The following is an 18,095-nucleotide window of genomic DNA, read 5'->3' as shown; positions in this document are numbered from 1 at the left end:
GACTTTCTTTTTGTTCTTTTGAGACAGTCTTATTGTGTAGTACTGGCTGAGCCAGAACTCATGTAGACGAGGCTGGCCTTGAATTCAGAGATCCTTTTGCCTCTGCCTCCTGAGTGCTGGGATTAAAGGCCTATGCCACCTAATGTTAGGGCACAAATCCTGTACATGAAGATGGACTCCTCATGACTTATTTACTTCCCAAAGGCCCCAGCTCTTAATTGCATCACCCTGGGTGTTGAGTTCCAAATTGAATTTTTGAGGGCTGCACATACTGACAGCAGCATCTGCCAATTTAGGATGAGCTGACAGATTAATTCAGGGATTCTAAGAAATTTATTAAAATGTGTCAGGATTTCTATTAGAATGGACAAGGGCCTAGATAAGAACTCCTGTGTGTTATCTGTATAGGCAGAACTCTTCATGGGTTTTTCTTCTGTTGGAGTCTCTGGTGAACTACAGGTTTGAGGTGTGATTTTTGTATAGATTTTTCTTCCTGAGAAGAATGGTTCAGTTTCACTGTGCACCTGGTCCCCTTCCATAGCTCAGAAGGGAAGGGTTGGATGACTTCTCTAATAATATCTGAAATGATAAATTGCCATTTTCATAAAGAAGCTATCCTAAGGCTGGGGCCTAGGTCAGTGGCTAGGCTAGAATTCTCAGCTAGCTTACACAAAGCCCTGGATTCAGTCTCAGCGCACACACATAAACACACACACAAACAAGTACAAATAGGGGCTGGTGAGAAGGCTCAGTGTTTAAAAGCACTTTCTATTTTTGCAAAGGACATAAGCATCCATAATGGGTAGCTTAGAAATGCCTATAATTCCAGTTCCAAAGGATCCAATACCGTCTTCTGGCCTCCAGCCCCCCCTCCCCCCAATAAAAATTTTTTAAAAAGGAACCACCCAATTTTTCATTTAACTGGAAAATGTGTTATCTTTTCTTCTTTCATAGGGGAAGTTTCCTGGGGACGACAAGGATTTCCGAAATCTGGCTGTTTTGGGGGCAGGTGTTGCTGTGGGTTTTTTGTATTTCTGTTTCCGAGATCCTGGAAAAGAGATCACCTGGAAGCACTTTGTACAGTATTATCTGGCCAGAGGTCTGGTGAGGAGATTTATAGTCTGCCTACTCAGGAAGGAGGGTCTGTGTGGGAGGTTTGCAATACCCTGAAGAAGTTGTAAACTCTGGGAGGGACTGAAAGTCAGTCTTCTGTGTGATAAAGATCCCCAGCAAACTACCTTGGAGCATAACTCAGGCACAGAAACTTTCACAAGAACTATGTAGCAGAGTAGTGTTGGGCCTACTTTGTGGTTGGGTAGAAATTGCCCTAATATCATGTCCTGGCTTTATCTCTTATAGCCTTGTCTTCTAAAACTTAGTACTGTTCATTTCAGTCTCATATGTGATTCAGGTCTTTCAATTTTAGTCTCATATCTGATTCAGGTCTTTTCTTTCCCTTACTGTACCCATGGCCCCTGCAGACCAGCCCTGGATAGAGGGGTAGGGTTTCATGTCTCTGCAGAGAAACATATACATGGCATCAGCAGAACTCTCTTTTCCTCATGATGTAGGTTTGTCCATCTGGATGCTGAGGTTGGGTCAAATACTGCTCAGGATTCAGTGTAAACTTGAGTAAGATCAAGTGCTTTGCCCCTCAGTTGTCCTCAAAAGGGAGATGTTCTGTTTAGATCTTTTGTTTTATGGTATCTGTCAGGACTCTGTTTTTTTACCAGGGTTCATGGCCAAGGCTTTTTTCTCTGACCACTGAATATAAACCTGTGTTAAAGAAGTGCTTGGTAGTTCCCCTTAGAGTAGTTGGGGGTAGAGTTGATGTAGCCCTTCCCTGCCCATGGACCTGCCACCTCTAGGTGTTCTGTGAGATGGGTAAGACAGGGGTTTTGAACCCAGGATGTCTTCCTTGCATGGATTGTGAACAGATTCCAGAGCTTCCTTCACTTTCTCAAGTGTATGACATGCTGTTTTATTATGGTTGAGAGAATTCTTCCTTATGAGCATGTTTACAATAGACATACAGCCCTAAGGCTTCCTTTAGTGTCTAAGAGAAGTAATGTAATAGTTTAAGAGTTTTTGGTGGGTGCTGGAGAGATTGTTCAGGAGTTAAGAGCACTGGCTGCTCTTACAGAGGACCTGGGTTTGGTTTCCAGCACCCCTATGGCAGCTAACTCTAGTTCCAGGGGATCCGACTCCCTCTTCTGTCCTCCTCAGGCATTGCATGCACAGGTACACTTTCATACATGCAACCAAAACATTCATACATAAAGCAAGAATAAATCAATAAATTTTTTTTATCTTTTTGAGACTGCGTCCCCCTGTAGTCCCACTTGGCCTGGAACTCACTATGTAGACTAGGCTGGCCTCAAACTCACAGAGATCCACCTGTCCTCCCAAGTCCTGGGATTAAAGGTGTGTGCCACCATGTCTGGCTTAAAAATAAATTTTTAAAAACTTAAATAAAATAAAAAAGAATATTTTGGTGATAGCTCAACAGTTAAGAGCACTTGCTCTTCCAGGAGATGCAAGTTTGGTTCCTAGCACCCATGTCAGGTGTTGACAACTGCCTGTAACTCTACCTCTAGGGAATCTGACACCCTCTTTGACCTCTGGAGGTAATCCCACACGAGTTAGAAACACATATACACGTACACATAAATTTAATAGAAATTATTTTTCTGAGACAGTGTCTCACTGTGAAGCCTGGCTGGCTTAGAACTCGCTATGTAGATCAGGCTGACCTCAAACTTAGGTCTGCCTGCCTTTGACTGAGGTGGTAGAATTAAAGGCTTAAAGTAAATCTTAAAAAAAGATTGTTTTATGAACAAGAAGAAGACTGCTGTATCATTTTACTTACAAAACGGATTGTACCCTCAAGTTGTGGTTTCTTTTTCTGTTTGGGGGATTTTCCTTTTGAAATATTTTTATTTTATGTGTGTGAATGTATTGCTTGCATGTAAGTGCACTCATGCAGTGCCCACAGAAGTTAGAAGAGCGTGTTGGATTCCCTGGAACTGGAGTTATGGATGGTTGTTAGCCACCATGTGGGTGCTAAGACTTGGACCCGGGTCCTCTGCAAGAGCAGCCTGTGCTGTTAACTGCTGAGCCATCTCTCCAGTCCTCTCTTCTGTTGTTTTTGAGACAAGATTTCTCACTCTGTAGCCTAGGTTGACCTGGAACTTAGTATGTAGCACAGGCTGGTCTTAAATGTGAAGCAATCCTGCTTCTTAAGTGCTGGGATTATAGGTGTTAGTCACCATGTCTTTTTTTTTTTTTTCCTTTCTTTTCCTGTTTTCAGAGGCATACATACGTTAGTCTGCCATACAGTTGCTGGCGGCTCATGAGCCTCTTGGGACTACTTTTTATTCTTACCCCTTTTTTTTGTATGTGTGGCATCTACATCTGGATGGATAGAATATTTCTAAATGAGTTCTGTCCTCAAGATTTTACTGTACTAAGCGAGGAGATGGCTCAGTATATATAAACACTTGTCATGCAAGCGTGAGCTGAGTTCAAATCCCAAGAATCCACATAAAAGCTGGACACATAGCATGGCTCTCTGTATCTTAGTGCTTCTTTGGGGAGATGGGAGGCACAGACATCCCCTAGAAGTTTGTAGACTAGGTAGCTTGCATAGGCAACAGAAAAACAAAGAGGGACTGTCTCAAATAGGGTAGAAGATAAGGACTGACACCTGAAATTGTCACATATACATCATATATATATATATATATACACACAAAGATTTTAACTTTATGTTGGTATAAGACTTACATTTGATTGAGGTTTTTTTGTTGTTTAAGAAATTCTGTATCTTTTTTTGTAAATTTTTATTGAATTTTTTGTGTATTTTTTTTTATAGAAAATCTTAATCATCTTTATACCTCCTTCCCCATGGTCACTCTCCCATAGCCCCCCCCCCCACCCGGAATTCATATATTCTGTCATTTGTGTTAAGGCTTATCATGTCAAGTTAGTGTCCTCAGATGTCCCTCAGTGCAAGTTCATCCACTAAGGTCTAGTCAGCCTTTAAGAAGATCAGCTCTTCCTCACTGGGCAGTAATTAGCTGCCAATAATTGTTCAACTAAAATTGGAGCCTGCTGCTCATTTCTACAGTTCTGTACTGGGTTTTTGTCTGCTTGAGTTTGCATGGGTCTTGTGTATGCTGACACCATTGCTATAGGTTCATATGTGCAAGGTCCCAGGAATCTGTAGGACCCTATTTCCATATGGCCACACACCCTCTTCCCTAGCTCTTAATAATCTTTCTGCCCCCACTTCTGCAATGGTCCCTGAGCCCTGGGTGGGTAGAGTTTTAATATAGGAATCCTGTCTAAGGACCTACACCTACACTCTACAGCTTCTTACTCTCTACCTTTTGACTATTTGTGACCTTTTGTGTTCCTGGCCTCTGTTGCGTGAGGGAACTTCATTGATGAGAATTGGGAGGTGCATTAGTGTTTTCTTTACCCCTTGGTCTATGTTTCATGAGCCTTAGGTACAGAGGTTGCATTGTAGATGTGCCACTTAGGCTTCGGCAATTCGCAGACAATCTTTGTGTATGAGAAGTCCTACCAAAAGCAGTATATAGATTCAATGCAATCCCAACCGAAATCCCCATGACATTCTTCACAGAATTAGAAAAAAAACACCTAAAGTTCATATTTAGCGTTTTAAGGCAGTCTGGAATGGAGCGCAGATGTACTAAATTTGAGAAACTTCTTGAGTTGGTTTTTGTTTATTAAAATGGAAATAGATTCATACCCCAGGCTAACATATCCAAGATAGCAGGAAAATGAAACTTGGACTGGGCTGCAGACGATATGTTGTCTCTGAGCTCTAGGTGAGCTACAATGCTTATGGTCAGCTTGAATGTCCTGCTTACTTCCTCAGCTCTTTTGGTTGCTTTTCTCTTTTTTCTAGGTGGACCGACTGGAAGTTGTAAATAAACAATTTGTGCGTGTTATTCCTGCTTCTGGGACATCTGAGGTAAGGTGTGCATTAAAAGCCCAATGTCCCAGATACATTAAAAAAATATTTATTTTTATTATTTTTAATTATGTCTATTGTATCTGTGTGTGGGTATGTGCATGTTAGTACAGGTGCCTATGGAGAGCAGAAACATTAGATCCCCTGGATCTAGAGTTACAGATGATTGAGAACCACCAGTTAATTGCTGCACCATCTCTCTAGTCCCCCAGATAATATATTTTTTAAAAAAGTGTAAGCTGGGCGTGGTGGCACATGCCTTTAATCCCAGCACTTGGGAGGCAGAGGCAGGTGGATCTTTGTGAGTTTGAGGCCAGCCTGGTCAAAATAGTGAGTTCTAGGCCAGCTGGGGCTGCAGGGAGACCCTGTCTCAAAAAGACCAAAAAAAAAAAAAAAACAAAACCCAAAAAACAAAACCCCACAAAAAACCCGAAACCTGGGGCTGGAGAGATGGCTCAGCAGTTAAGAACACTGGTTGTTCTTGCAGAAGACCCGGGTTCGAATCCCAGCACCCACATGGCAGCTAACAACTGTCTGTAACTCCAGTTCCAGGGGATCTGACAGCCTCTTCTGTCCTCCGTGGGCATTGCACGACAAGGGTGCTCTTACCTACATGCAGGCAATACATGCATACACATAAAATAAAAATAATAAATAAAATATTTAAAAACAAAACCAAAAGAAATGAAACCTGTGAAGTGTAGTTAGTAAAATGTCTCCCCAGTTGTCCAACAGCCCATGTTAATTATGATGGTTTATCTCATTGACTTGAATTAACAGTGGTTAATACAAGAACCCTTATAATTTTTGCCAAGTAATGTGTAAGTACTACTTGTCAGAGTTTGGGAGTAGAGAATAAAAAGACAAAGGGAAACCAGCTATTGTTGCAGCATTTTATATTTTGTCTAGAACTTGCAGCCTGAAATTTTGTTATTTTTATTTTATGTGTATGAGTGTTTTGCCTGCATTTATGTAAAGTGTACCAGTGCCTGCAGAGGCCAGAAGAGGGCATCAGATCCCTTGGAACTGGAGTTATAGGCAATTGTCAGCTACCATTTGGGTACTGAGAACTAAACCCAAGTCCTCTGCAAGAAGAGCCAGTGCTCTTAACCACTGAGTCATCTCTCCAGCCCTTAGCCTGAAGTTTTGTGTGGCTAGATCTAGGAGCTTTTGTTACATGTGTAGTTAGCCTTAGAGCTAGCTTTAGGATGGGATCTTTCCATGTGTAGAGATCAGAGCTAGGGAAAAGAGGCTTTTCTGGGAGGGGAGTGAGTAAATGAGAACCCAGACTGTGAATAGGTATGTCTGGGCACGTCCCTCTGGGACACAGTGGTACAGCCTAAACTTACTCTTGCTCTCTGCAGAAGTTCGTGTGGTTTAACATAGGTAGTGTTGACACCTTTGAACGTAACCTGGAGTCTGCTCAGTGGGAACTGGGGATTGAGCCCACCAATCAGGCTGCTATAGTCTATACTACTGAGAATGATGGGTGAGTTCCAGGGATGAGGAGGACCGTGGGAAACTGTAGTCTAAGGCATCTGATTCTGAACACGAAGTAAAAATTCAATGTCTAACCATTTTGAAGCATGCTTCTTTTTTATTTATTATTTTTTATGTGTGTGAGTATATTGCCTGCATATATCTTAAATGCACCCATATTGTGCAGTGCCTGTGGAGGTCAGAGGAGGGCGTTAGATTTCCCCAGAACTGGAGTCAGGGGAGCTGTTACCTGTCATATGGGTGCTGGAAATCAAACCTGGGTCCTCTGTAGGAACAGCCAGTGTTCTCAATCGCTGAGCCATCTCTCCAGCCCCTTGAGCGTGCTTCTTTTTTTGACATAGACACCTACTAATATTTACAGTCTCATTAGTAAAGGAATTTTGGTCTTTTTTGTTTTGGTTTGTTTTTGGAGACAGGGTCTCACTGTCTGATTTGGAATAAGCTATGTAGATGACCAGGCTGATTTAGAACTCACAGAGATCTACTTACCTCTGTCTCCTGAGTGCTGGGATTAAAGGCATGCACTAACACAGCCAGCAATTTAGTCTATTTTTGTTTTCTTTTTTGTTTTGTTTTGTTTTTTGAGACAGGGTCTCCCTGTAGCCCCAGCTGGTCTGGAACTCACTATGTAGATCAGATGGCCTCACAGAGATCCGCCTGCCTCTGCCTTCCAAGTGCTAGGATTAAAGGCATGTGCCACCAGACCCGGCTGTTTAATTTAATTAACTTAAAGGTGTGCACTACCATGCCTACCTATTTTTATTTTTAATTAAAAATTGTTTTTTGTTTTTGAGATGGAATTTTCATTCTTTTACCTGTGTGAATTTCAAAGTCCTGGGTTTAAGTGATCCTCCTGTCTCAGCCTCCCAAGTCATTGGGATTAGAGATGTATACCATGGCTCTTGATTATGTCTGTTTATTGCAAAGAGAATCAAAGCAAGAAAATGTTTAGCTAGTCAGCCTTAAAAGGTATTATATGGGAAAAATAAACAAAACAGGTGTTAAGTGTTGATACTGCTGAGTCTGGGTCTCCTGGGAAAGGGATATGGCTAAGGCTTTGTCAAGGCTATCTGATCATAGGCAAGACTGTAGCCTTCTCTTGCCTTTCTACAAGGTGGGTTGGAGTAGGCAGAATGCCATCAGGATTGGACAGGCTCATTCTCCAGGCATGCTTTGGGACATTTTTAGAAACTGCCTTCTTTGTGCAATGGATGTTCTAGAGCAGTTTGCTTCCTGGTTAATACTAGAACTTTGGCCTTTTGCTAAGTGAATGTAATGAATGATTTTCTTGGATTTTTCAGCTCTTTTCTCCGGAATCTAGTGCCCACTCTGTTCCTGGTTGGAATTCTCCTCTATGCTGTGAGGAGAGGCCCAATGGGGAATGGTCGTGGTGGGCGAGGAGGGGGCCTCTTCAGTGTTGGTGAGACAACAGCCAAGATCTTAAAGAACAACATTGATGTGCGATTTGCAGATGTAGCTGGCTGTGAAGAAGCCAAATTGGAAATTATGGAGTTTGTGAATTTCTTGAAGAACCCAAAGCAGTATCAGGACTTAGGAGCCAAAATTCCAAAGGTATTAATTTCGGGAAACAGGAATATTCTGAGCTCCAAATAAAAGCTACAGATGGCTGTGATTTAGGAGACAAATGTTTGACAAAGGTTTTTGGGTTTTTATTTTTTTTTTGCCCTGAGTTTGTATTGCTGTTAATCACAGTAGAGGATGGAAATAGTATCTGCAGAGTAGAACAATAAAAATCCCCATTTGTTCAGTATGGCAGCTCACACCTATAATTCCAGCACTTGGGAGGTGAAGGCTGAAGGACTGTTGTGAGTTCAAGGCTAGCCTCGGCCATAGTGAGTCCATGGCCAGCCTGTGTTCTAGAGTAAGAGACTCTGTCTCCAAAAAAAAAAAAAAAACCAAAATGGGGACTGGAGAAATGGCTTAGCAGTTAAGAGCACTAATTGCTCTTGCAAAGGACCTGGGTTCAGGTTCTAGCACCCACATGGTGGCCATTTGTAACTCCAGTTCCAGGGAATCCAACACCTTTTCTGACCTCTGTAGGCATTGCATGACATGGGTGCACTTAAATATATGTGTGCAATACACTTATACACATAAAATATTCTCTTGGAGGTGCATATACAGTGTATTTATCTAGATTCTTGAACTCAACTTTGCAAAATTGAATTTCTAAGACACAAAATAGCAAAAGAAGCTCAAGGGTGCTGAAGAAGAAAGCTCAAAGGCAGCTCTTAATCAGACACAAAGCTTCGTTAGAGCACATCTCAGAAAGTTGTGTCTGGGAAATTTCTCATCAAATCCTGAGTCTTTCTGTAAGGGACAGACAGTTCCCTTGACTCCATCTGGCTTTATGCATAACACTTAATGTATTTCATATCTGTTCTACCTAGAAAAATTGTCTAATCTGACTAAAAATAAACCTAAATTCCAGTGACAAAAATGAGGATCTTTTGAAAATCTAAAACTGTTATAGTTTCATTTTTTTGTTGCAGAAAACCAATTAAAAAACCAAACCATTTTAAACCAAAGAAAAATAAATAAATAAATAAATAAAACCAAAAGTAAACAAACAAAAAAACTCCAAAATGAAACTAGAGAGGTGGCTCGGTGGTTAAGACCACTTACTTTGCAGAGGACATGGGTTCAGTTCCCAGTATCCACATGGTGGCTCACAACTGTTTGTAACTGCAATTCTAGGGTATCCAATGCTCTCTGCAGGTACCAAGCATACACATGGTGCACATACATGCAGGTATACATATTCATAAAATATAAATAAGTAAATCTTTAAAAAAGTAACAGAACCACATTTAAAAAACAACAAAAACGGGGCTGGGTCAGCAGCTTAACTGGTAAAATATTTGCTTTACAAGCACAAGGACCTGAGTTTGATCCCTGTAAAAGTGCTGAATATGGTGACATAGGCTTGTAATCCTAGCCTTGGGAAGGCAGAGGCAAGCAGATCTCTGGGGCTTACTGACTAGCCAGTCTAGCCTAATTGATGCGGTCCAGGCCAGTGAAAGATCCTGTCTCAAAGGAAGTAGACAGCATTCCTGAGAACGATGCCCAGGTTTTCTGGTCTCCATGTGCACCCCTGCGCTTCCATGAAAACATATGCACACAGACACACAAGCATAAATAAACCATACTTGAACTTTTAAATTTATTTATTTAAAAATATTTTATTATTTTTATTTTATGTGTAGAAGTATATTGCCTGCATGTGTGTTAAGTGCTCCCGTCTTGTGCAATACCCGCAGAGGTCAGAAGAAGACATTGGATTCCCCTGGAACTGGAGTTACAGATGGTTGCTAGTTGCCATATGGGTGCACCGAATTGAACCCCGGTTTTTTGCAAGAGCATCCAGTGCTTTTAACTGCTGAGCCATCTCTCCAGTCCCCTATTTTCATTTATTTCTTTAAAAATTTATTAATTTTTATTTTATGTGTATGAGTGTTTTTACTGGATGTAAGTGCACCAGGTGCATGTAGTACCTGTGGAGGCCAGAAAAGGGCATTCAGATCCCTTGGAACTAGAGTTACAGATGGTTGTTAGCTGCCATTTGAGTGCTGGGAGCCAAACCCAGGTCCTCTGTAAGAGCAGCCAGTGCTCTTAACTGCCGAGCCATCTCTCTGGTTCCTTTTTTTTTTTTTTTTTTTTTTTTTTTTTTTTTTTTTTTTGAGGTAGTGTCTCATGGGGCCCAGCCTTAAACTCACTAAACTAGCCAAATAGACCAAGAAGACCTTGAATTTCTGATCTTCCTGCCTCCACCTCCCAAATGCTGGTTAGGCATGTACTACCATGTCCATATACAATTGGTGTGTGTGCGTGTATGTGCGTGCGTGCAGGTATGTGAGGAGGCCAGAGGTCAACCCTTGAGTGTTCTTCGGTAGCTGTTAACTTGTTTATTGAGATAGGCTCTTGCTGGGACTTGAAGCTTGCTGATTATGCTAGAGTGGCTGGAAAATTAGCTTCAGGGAACCACTGATCTCCTCAGCACTGGAATTAATAATGCATGTACCACCAGATTCTAATGTTTGTGTGGTAAGCACTTTACTAAGTTACCTCCTTGGACTTAAAATTCTTAAAATTCTGTAGAATTTTGTTAAAACTGTTTATTGTGCGTGTTCCTGTGTGTGCGTGCAACCCCATGCCATAGTGTATATGTAGAGGTTAGAGGACAATTTATAGGAGTCAGTTCTCTTCTACCATGTTGGTTTCAGGGATCAAGCTCACGTCAGGCTTGGCAGAAAGTGTCTTTACCCACTTAGCCATCATGCCAGCCCCAAAATTCCTTAGATTTTAAAATCTCTAAGATTGTGGACGTAGGAACAAGACATATCCCTTTGAAGTATGGTTTAGAACACAGGTGCACATTGCTTTATTCTTCATTTACAGGCTAGTCAGTTCCACTGATCACATCCTTTGTTTTTGTTTGTTTTCTTTTTGAGACAGGGTCTCACTATGTAGCCTGGAACTTACTAAGCAGACCAGCCTGGCATCAGACTCACTGAGATCTGCCTGTTTCTGCCTTCTGAGTACTAGGACATGGCATCACCATGTCCAGCAAATCATTTTTTAAAAATATTACATTTAGCTGGGTGTGGTGGTACAAGCCTTTAATCCCAGCACTCGGGAGGCATAGGCAAGCAGATCTCTGAGTTCGAGGCCAGCCTGGTCTCCATTAGTGAATCTAGGCCAGCTGTGGCTACAGGAAGACCTGGTCTCAAAAAGACCAAAAAAAAAAAAATTACATTTTATTTGTTTTATGTACATGCATCTATACAAGCATGTGCTATGGCATGTATGGAGGTCAGAGGAAAACTTTTGGGAACTTATTTTCTCCTTCCCTAGTATGGGTCCTGGGGATCAAAGTCAGGTCATTAGGCATGGTGGCACCAGCTCCAAATCATTTGTTAAATATCCTGCTTGAATCATATACTATCAACAAGTTTGGTTCTCTAAATTAAAGCAAGAACTTAATTAAAATAAGTAGTCTGATAGAGGTGAGGATGTAGCTCAGTAATAGAATGTTTGCCTACTGTGTATTAGGCCCTGGATTTGATTCTCAGCACCACCAAAACAAAAAGTACTATAAAACAAAAACAAAACTCCCGAAAAAACAAACAAGCAGGCAAAACCCCACAAAAAGCAAAACAGTAGTCTGAGGTAGAATCTTTGTATATTTTTATGACTTTATCCTAACATCCTTTTGCCACATACTTATTAAGTAATTTAAAACATTTTTCTTTTTTAAATTTTGAGACACGGTCTCCCTATAGCCCCAGCTGGCCTGGAACTTGCTATGTAGACCAGACTGACCTTGGTCTCACAGAGATCTGCCCGCCTCTGCCTCCTGAGCACTGGGATTAAATGCATGCGCCACCATGCCCAGCCAATTTAAAACATTAAAAAATATATTTTATTTATTTTTATTTTATGTGTATGAGTGTATTCCTTGCTTTAAAACATTTTTAAAGATTTATTTTTTTTAATATATTTTAAAAAAATTATTTTTATTTTATGTGTATGAATGTTATACCTGCATGTAGGTAAGTGCACCTGTGTTGTGCAGTGCCCATGGAGGACAGAAGAGGCTATCGGATCCCCTGGAACTGGAGTTACAGACAGTTGTTGGCTGCCATGTGGGTGCTGGGATTTGAACCCCAGTCTTCTGCAAGAACAGTCAGTGTTCTTAACTGCTGAGCCATCTCTCCAGCTCATTTTTATTTTTAAAATACTTCATTATTTTTATTTCATGTCTGTGAGGGTATTGCTTGCATGTGTGTAGGTACACCTGTGTCTTGCAATGTTCTCGGAGGTCAGAAGAGGACATCAGATCACCTGGAACTGGAGTTACAGTTGTTAGCTACCATGTAGGTGCTGGGACTCAAACCTGAGTCCTTTGCAAGAGCAGTCCGTGCTCTTAACCGCTGAGTCATGTCTCTAGCCCAAATTTTTCAAAAGTATATTTTATTTTATTATTTTTATTTTATGTGTATGAGTGTATTGCCTGCATGTATGTGAGTGCACCCATGTTGTACAGTGCTGCAGTGGTCAGAAGACGGTGTCAGATTCCCCTGGAACTGGAGTTAAGGATGGTTTGTAGCCGCCATGTGGGTACTGGGAATCGAATCCGGGTCCTCAGCAAGAGCAATCAGTGCTCTTAATCTATGAGCCATCTCTCCAGTCCCCCAAATTTTTAATTATGTGTATGTATGTACGTATGTATGTATGTATGTATGTCTGTGTGTGGGTATGTGTATGTAAGTGCAGAGGCCAGAGGTGTCAGATACCCTGTAGCTAGAGTTACAGTCAATTTTGAGCTGCATGATGTGGTGCTTGGACCTTAAGTGTAGAGGTTGTGTTGTAGTTGAACTAGGACCCTCTGCAAGAGCAATAAGCACTCTTCACCTCTAAATTCTCTCTCTAATCCGGGGGGTAGGGGGAGAGGTGAAGGGGAGTGGGAAGGGGAGGAGACAGACTCATTATGTAGCTCTGGCTGTCCTGGAACTTGTTATGTAGGCCAGGCTGGTCTCTAACTCAGAGATTTGCTTGCCTCTGTCTCCTGAGTGCTGCCTTATTAAAGGTGTGTTCCACCACACCCAGCTTCACTTGTCAGCATTTTTATTTTTTGGTCTTTTTGAGACAGGGTCTCCCTGTAGCCCCAGCTTGCCTGAACTTGCTGGCCTTGAACTCACAGAGATCCACCCGCCTCTGCCTCCTGCTCGCTGGGATTAAAGGCGTGTGCCACCATGCCCCGCTTAACAGCATTTTAAAAGACAATTTGCCTTGTTTTATTATCCAGAGTGTTCAGCTTTGCTTTTGAAGACCCAACAGTGGAACAAGGGTATGCAGAAGGATGGCTGCTGGAAGTAGAGGGCCAGTCTATCTGCTGGTGTCTTTTTTCCTAGTTATAGATACTTTTTCTGGGCCTCACATAAGGTATAGGTTCTCTTTTTTTTTTTTTTTTTTTTTTTGTCTTTTTGAGACGGGGTCTCCCTGTAGGCCCAGCTGTCCTGGAACTCACTATGTAGACCAGGCTGGCCTCGAACTCACAAAGATCCACCTGCCTCTGCCTCCCAAGTGCTGGGATTAAAGGCGTGTGCCACCACGCCCGAGCCTTTTTTTTTTTTCAATTGAAATTTTGTGACTTTCATATAGTACATCTTGATCATATTTAGACCCCCTCCTCTGTCTTCAGCCCCCCCATAATCCTCCCCCCACTGGATTTCATATATTATGTCATATATATTAAGACCTATCGAAGACAAGTTTGTGTCCCCAAATATCCCTTGTGAGTCCATCCACTGGAACCTAGTCAATTTATCTAGTGTCATTCCCTTAAAAAAACCCAACTCTCCCTCTCCCAGTAGTCATTGGTTGCCACTAGTTTCTCAGCTAATATCGGGGCTTCTTACTCATCTCCCCACTTCTGTACTGGGTTTTTGTCTGATTTGAGCTTGTGTGGGTCTTGTGCATGCTGTCACCATTGCTGTAAGTTCATATGAGTAACTTGCCAGCTGCCTGAAAAACTGATGTTTTCTTGTGGTCTTCTACCACTCTTGGCTCTTACAGTCTTTCCACCCTCTCTTCAGTGATTCCTGAATCCTAAGTGGCAGAGGTTTAATATAGGTGTTCTACCCAGGGATAAGCATGTTGCAGTCTATTACTCTTTCCACTTTGGCCACTTGTGGTTTTCTGGGTTAATCACCATCTGTTGCTTGAGGAAGCTTTGCTGGTGAGAGTTGAGAGATGCATTAATATTCTTTCTGTCTCCTGTCCTACTATGTTCCTTGGACCTTAAGTATAGAGGTTGTGTTGTAGTTGTGTCACTTAAGGCTGGACATCTCACAGACATGTATTCTCTGCGTTTGACCAGTTGTGAAACTCTCTCAATAGTCTCCATCTGTTTCAAAAAGAAGCTTTTATTGGTGAATGATGAGAAGTACACTTGTCTGTAAATATAGTGATACATATTTAGAATAGTGTAAGAAATCACATTGGTGTAGGGATGTGACAAAAGTAGGTTTATCTGTAGGATCTGTGACCTCTCCAGCTATGTGTATTTGACTATGTTTACAGTACCATATATGAGGTTCCTCCCATTGAGCCAGCCTTAAGTCCAATTAGATAGCTATTGATTATCCTCATGGTAAGAGTGCCACTACTGCACCAATAGAGATCATTTGCTGAGCCAGTCATTATTGTGTTTATAAGACTTTACAGCTCGGGGCTGAAGAGATGGCTCAGCGGTTAAGAACACTGGCTGGGTTCGAATCCCAGCACCCACATGGCAGCTAACAACTCTCTATAACTCCAGTTCCAGGACGGCCTCTTTTGTCCTCTGTGGGCATTGCACGACATAGGTGCACTTACCTACATGTAGGCATAACACTCAACACATAAAATAAAAAATAAAAAATTGTTAGTTTTTTTTAAGGGTTCACCACACCAATTTCCACAGTGGTTGTACCAGTTTGCAGTTCCACCAGCAGTGAATAAGGGTTCCCCTTTCCTCAAATCCTTGCCAGCATTTGGTGTTACTTGTTTTCTTGATCTTAGCCATTCTGACTGGGGTAAGATGAAATCTTAAAGTAGTTTTGATTTTCTTTTCCCTAATTACTAAGGATTTTGAACACTTTTTAAGGTGTTTTTTGCCATTTTAATTTCTTCTTTTGAGAGCTCGCTGTTCAGATGCCTAGCCCATTGTTTAATTGAGCCATTTGTTTTCTTGATTTTTTTGATTTTTGAGTTCTTTGTATATTTGGGGTATTAATCCTCTATGGGCTTCCTCTTCACTTGATTGGTTGTTTCCTTTGCTGTATGGAAGCTTTTTAGTTTAATGAGATTTCATTTGTCAGTTGTTGACCTTAACTCCTGAACATTTATCTGATTTAGAAAGTCCTTTCTTGGCACCTATATCTTGTAGGGTACTGCTTATTTTTTCTTCTAACAGTTTCAGCATTTCACATTTTAGATTGAGGTCTTTGATCCATTTGGAGTTGACTTTTGTTCAGGGTGATAGATATGGGTCTAATTTCTTCTACATACGGAAATCCAGTTTTGCCAGTACCATTTGTTGAAGATGCTGTCTTTCCTCCAGTGTCTGTTCTTGGCATCTTTGTCAAATATCAGGTGGCTGAAATTGAGTGCACTCATGTTTGGGTCATCTATTTTGCTCCATTGATCTACATGTCTGTTTTTGTACCAGTATGATGCTGTTTTTATGACTATGGTTCTGTAACATAGTTTGAGATCTGGTTTGGCAATCCCTCAGTATTGCTCTTTGTGCTTAAGAAGCAATGGGTTCTTTTAGCAGAAAGATAAGCTTCCTGTACAAAGTCACAGATGCTTCAAGTCATCTCTGGGCTTGGAATAGGACAAAGAACTTTTAGTAGAAATGTTGCTTTGATGGCACCCATACCTTTGGAGGAGCTTTATACTCATCCAGCTCTTCTCTGTAAGTTGAGCGGCACTGGATATTACATTCTGAACAACAAAAACAACAAAAGATTAGTCTCTTCTGTGAGTCTAGGGAGTAGAGCCAGGAGGCTGGATGTGTCTAATAGTTTGGAGAGTATTGAGGTCAGACAATATGTGAATGTAATAGATGCTTCTTAGTAGTCATGCCAAATGTTAAGAGTGCAGGTGTCTCAGTTTTTGCAGTCTTTATTTCTCTCTCCCTCCCTCCCTTTTTCCCCTCCCTCCCTTAAGAAAGAGTTTTGTGTGTGTGTATGTGAGTGTATGTATACATATGTGTGTGGTTTCTTTGAGGGAGGGTCTTTCCCTGTACTTGGGGCTAGTGTTATCTTGGCTAGGCTGGAAGTCAGCAAGTGCCAGCAATTTTCCTGTCTCCATCACCATTGGAGCTGAGGTTACAGTCTTGGGTGGGATGCCCAGCTTGTTATGTGATAGCTGGAAACTGAACTCTAGTCCTGTGTCTGAAGCACTCTTAACTGCTGCGCATCTATCCAACCACTCAAGAATCCATATCACAAGCTTAGATGTGTCAAACCAGTGCCATGGGAAAGAGGGTATTGTTTCCAGCACCTCAAGAGTTTGAGATTTGTGGGTCTCTTTCTCTATTTTAATTTTTTAGTGTTATACTCTCACCTGCAATGACCTGATGGTAACCCAGTACTCTGAACTAGACAGTTTGTTTTTTTATTGTTGTTGAGACAGGGTCTCACTATGTAGCCCTGGCTAGCCTGGAACTCTGTGTAGACCAGGCTGGCCTTGAGCTCAGAGAGATCTCCCTGCTTGTCTCTCAGATGCTGAGATTAAACTTGTGTGCCACCATGTCAGGCAGAAACGGTCTAAAGTCTCCTTTCAAAGGGCTGACAAGATGAGTAAAGGTACCTGTTGCTCAAGCCTGATGACTTGAGTTGCATCCCTGTAGCCATATGGTAGATAGAAAGAGAAAGCTGACTTCTGCAAGTTGTCCTCTGACTTCCACATGTGTATTCTGGCATACATGTGCCCACATGGGAACATTAAAAGAAAAAAAAAAATTAAACTGAGCATGGTGGCTCATTGGGTAAAATTGCTCACCACCATGCCTGACAACCTAAATTCTAATCCCAGGAGCCACATGATGGAAGGAGAGAACTGACTCCTGCAACTTGTCCTTTGACTTCCACATATGTGTCACGGGATGCCACCCTCCCTGCCAAAAGCCAAAAAAAAAAAAAAAAAAAAAAAAAGTGGAGGTGTGTCATAAAAATGAGAATTATTGAGGGAAGACCCTGTCTCAAAAAGACCAAAAAAAAAGGTGAATTATTGATTCTATTTTGTTTTGTTTTTTGTTTTTTTGAGACAGGGTCTCCCTGTAGCCACAGCTGGCTTGGAACTCACAGAGATCTGCCTACCTTTACCTCCCAAATGCTGGGATTAAAGGCATGTGCCACCATGACTAACTTTTTAATCCTTTTTGTTTGTTTTGTTTTATTTTGAGGATTAAAAAAAATGTGTGTGTTTATGTGTGTGAGTGCAGGCATATGTGTGTAGGTTACAGGATAGCTTCCTTTCCACCTTGTTTGAGATAGGCTTCCTCTATTACTATTTGTTGCTTTGTAAGCCAGGCTAGAGTTTCCAGGGATTCTCCTGTCTCTGCCTCCTATCTTACCATAGGAGCACTGGGATTATAGATATGTGTTGCTCTTCTTGACTTTATCTGGATTCTAGGAATTCACATGCAGGTCCTTGGGCTTGCACAGCAAATGCTTTACCTTAGCCACCTCCCTAGCCATAGATCTTGAACCTTAAGCTAGTAGAGAAAAAGGTAAGTCACAGAAGGAAAAGCGGCACAGTGGGCAGGAGATGCCTGGCCTGAACAACTGACAGAGTCCCTCAAAATGAGGTGTGTCCACCCTTCAGAGCAGTAAGGCTGTGAGGCTAGGCAAGTTTAATTGACCAGATTTCAGCAGGCAGTTGTGGTTCACTCCTGAGTGACCATGCAAATTGGTACCACTGTTTTGGAGAACAGTTTGGTGGTAATTATTAAAGAAAGTATTCTGTTTCTTTGAAACAGCAGTCCCCCCCCCCCCCCCCCCTTTTCGGGGGGGGGGTT

General features: G+C 41.7%; 1 protein-coding gene across 7 annotated transcripts in view; it reads left to right on the top strand.

Moving 5' to 3' along the window:
• The window catches only part of LOC103741385 (AFG3-like protein 1), a 39,357-nt gene that overhangs the window by 8,737 nt on the left and 12,525 nt on the right, over positions 1-18,095 (top strand). For 5 of the 7 annotated variants that reach the window (XM_029567843.1, XM_029567842.1, XM_029567841.1 and 2 more), the window contains exons 4-7: positions 955-1,104; positions 4,937-5,002; positions 6,367-6,491; positions 7,804-8,074. In XM_029567843.1, coding sequence (XP_029423703.1) covers positions 955-1,104; positions 4,937-5,002; positions 6,367-6,491; positions 7,804-8,074 — 612 coding nt within the window. The remainder of the gene's footprint in view (positions 1-954; positions 1,105-4,936; positions 5,003-6,366; positions 6,492-7,803; positions 8,075-18,095) is intronic. The other 2 variants (XM_029567845.1, XM_029567846.1) reach the window with 2 other exon arrangements.

Source organism: Nannospalax galili, unplaced genomic scaffold (genome assembly GCF_000622305.1).
Source record: "Nannospalax galili isolate Female #2095 unplaced genomic scaffold, S.galili_v1.0 scaffold2660, whole genome shotgun sequence".
Lineage (NCBI taxonomy): Eukaryota > Metazoa > Chordata > Mammalia > Rodentia > Spalacidae > Nannospalax > Nannospalax galili.
Note: the sequence above shows the minus strand (reverse complement) of the source record. Positions and strands in the feature narration are given on the sequence as shown.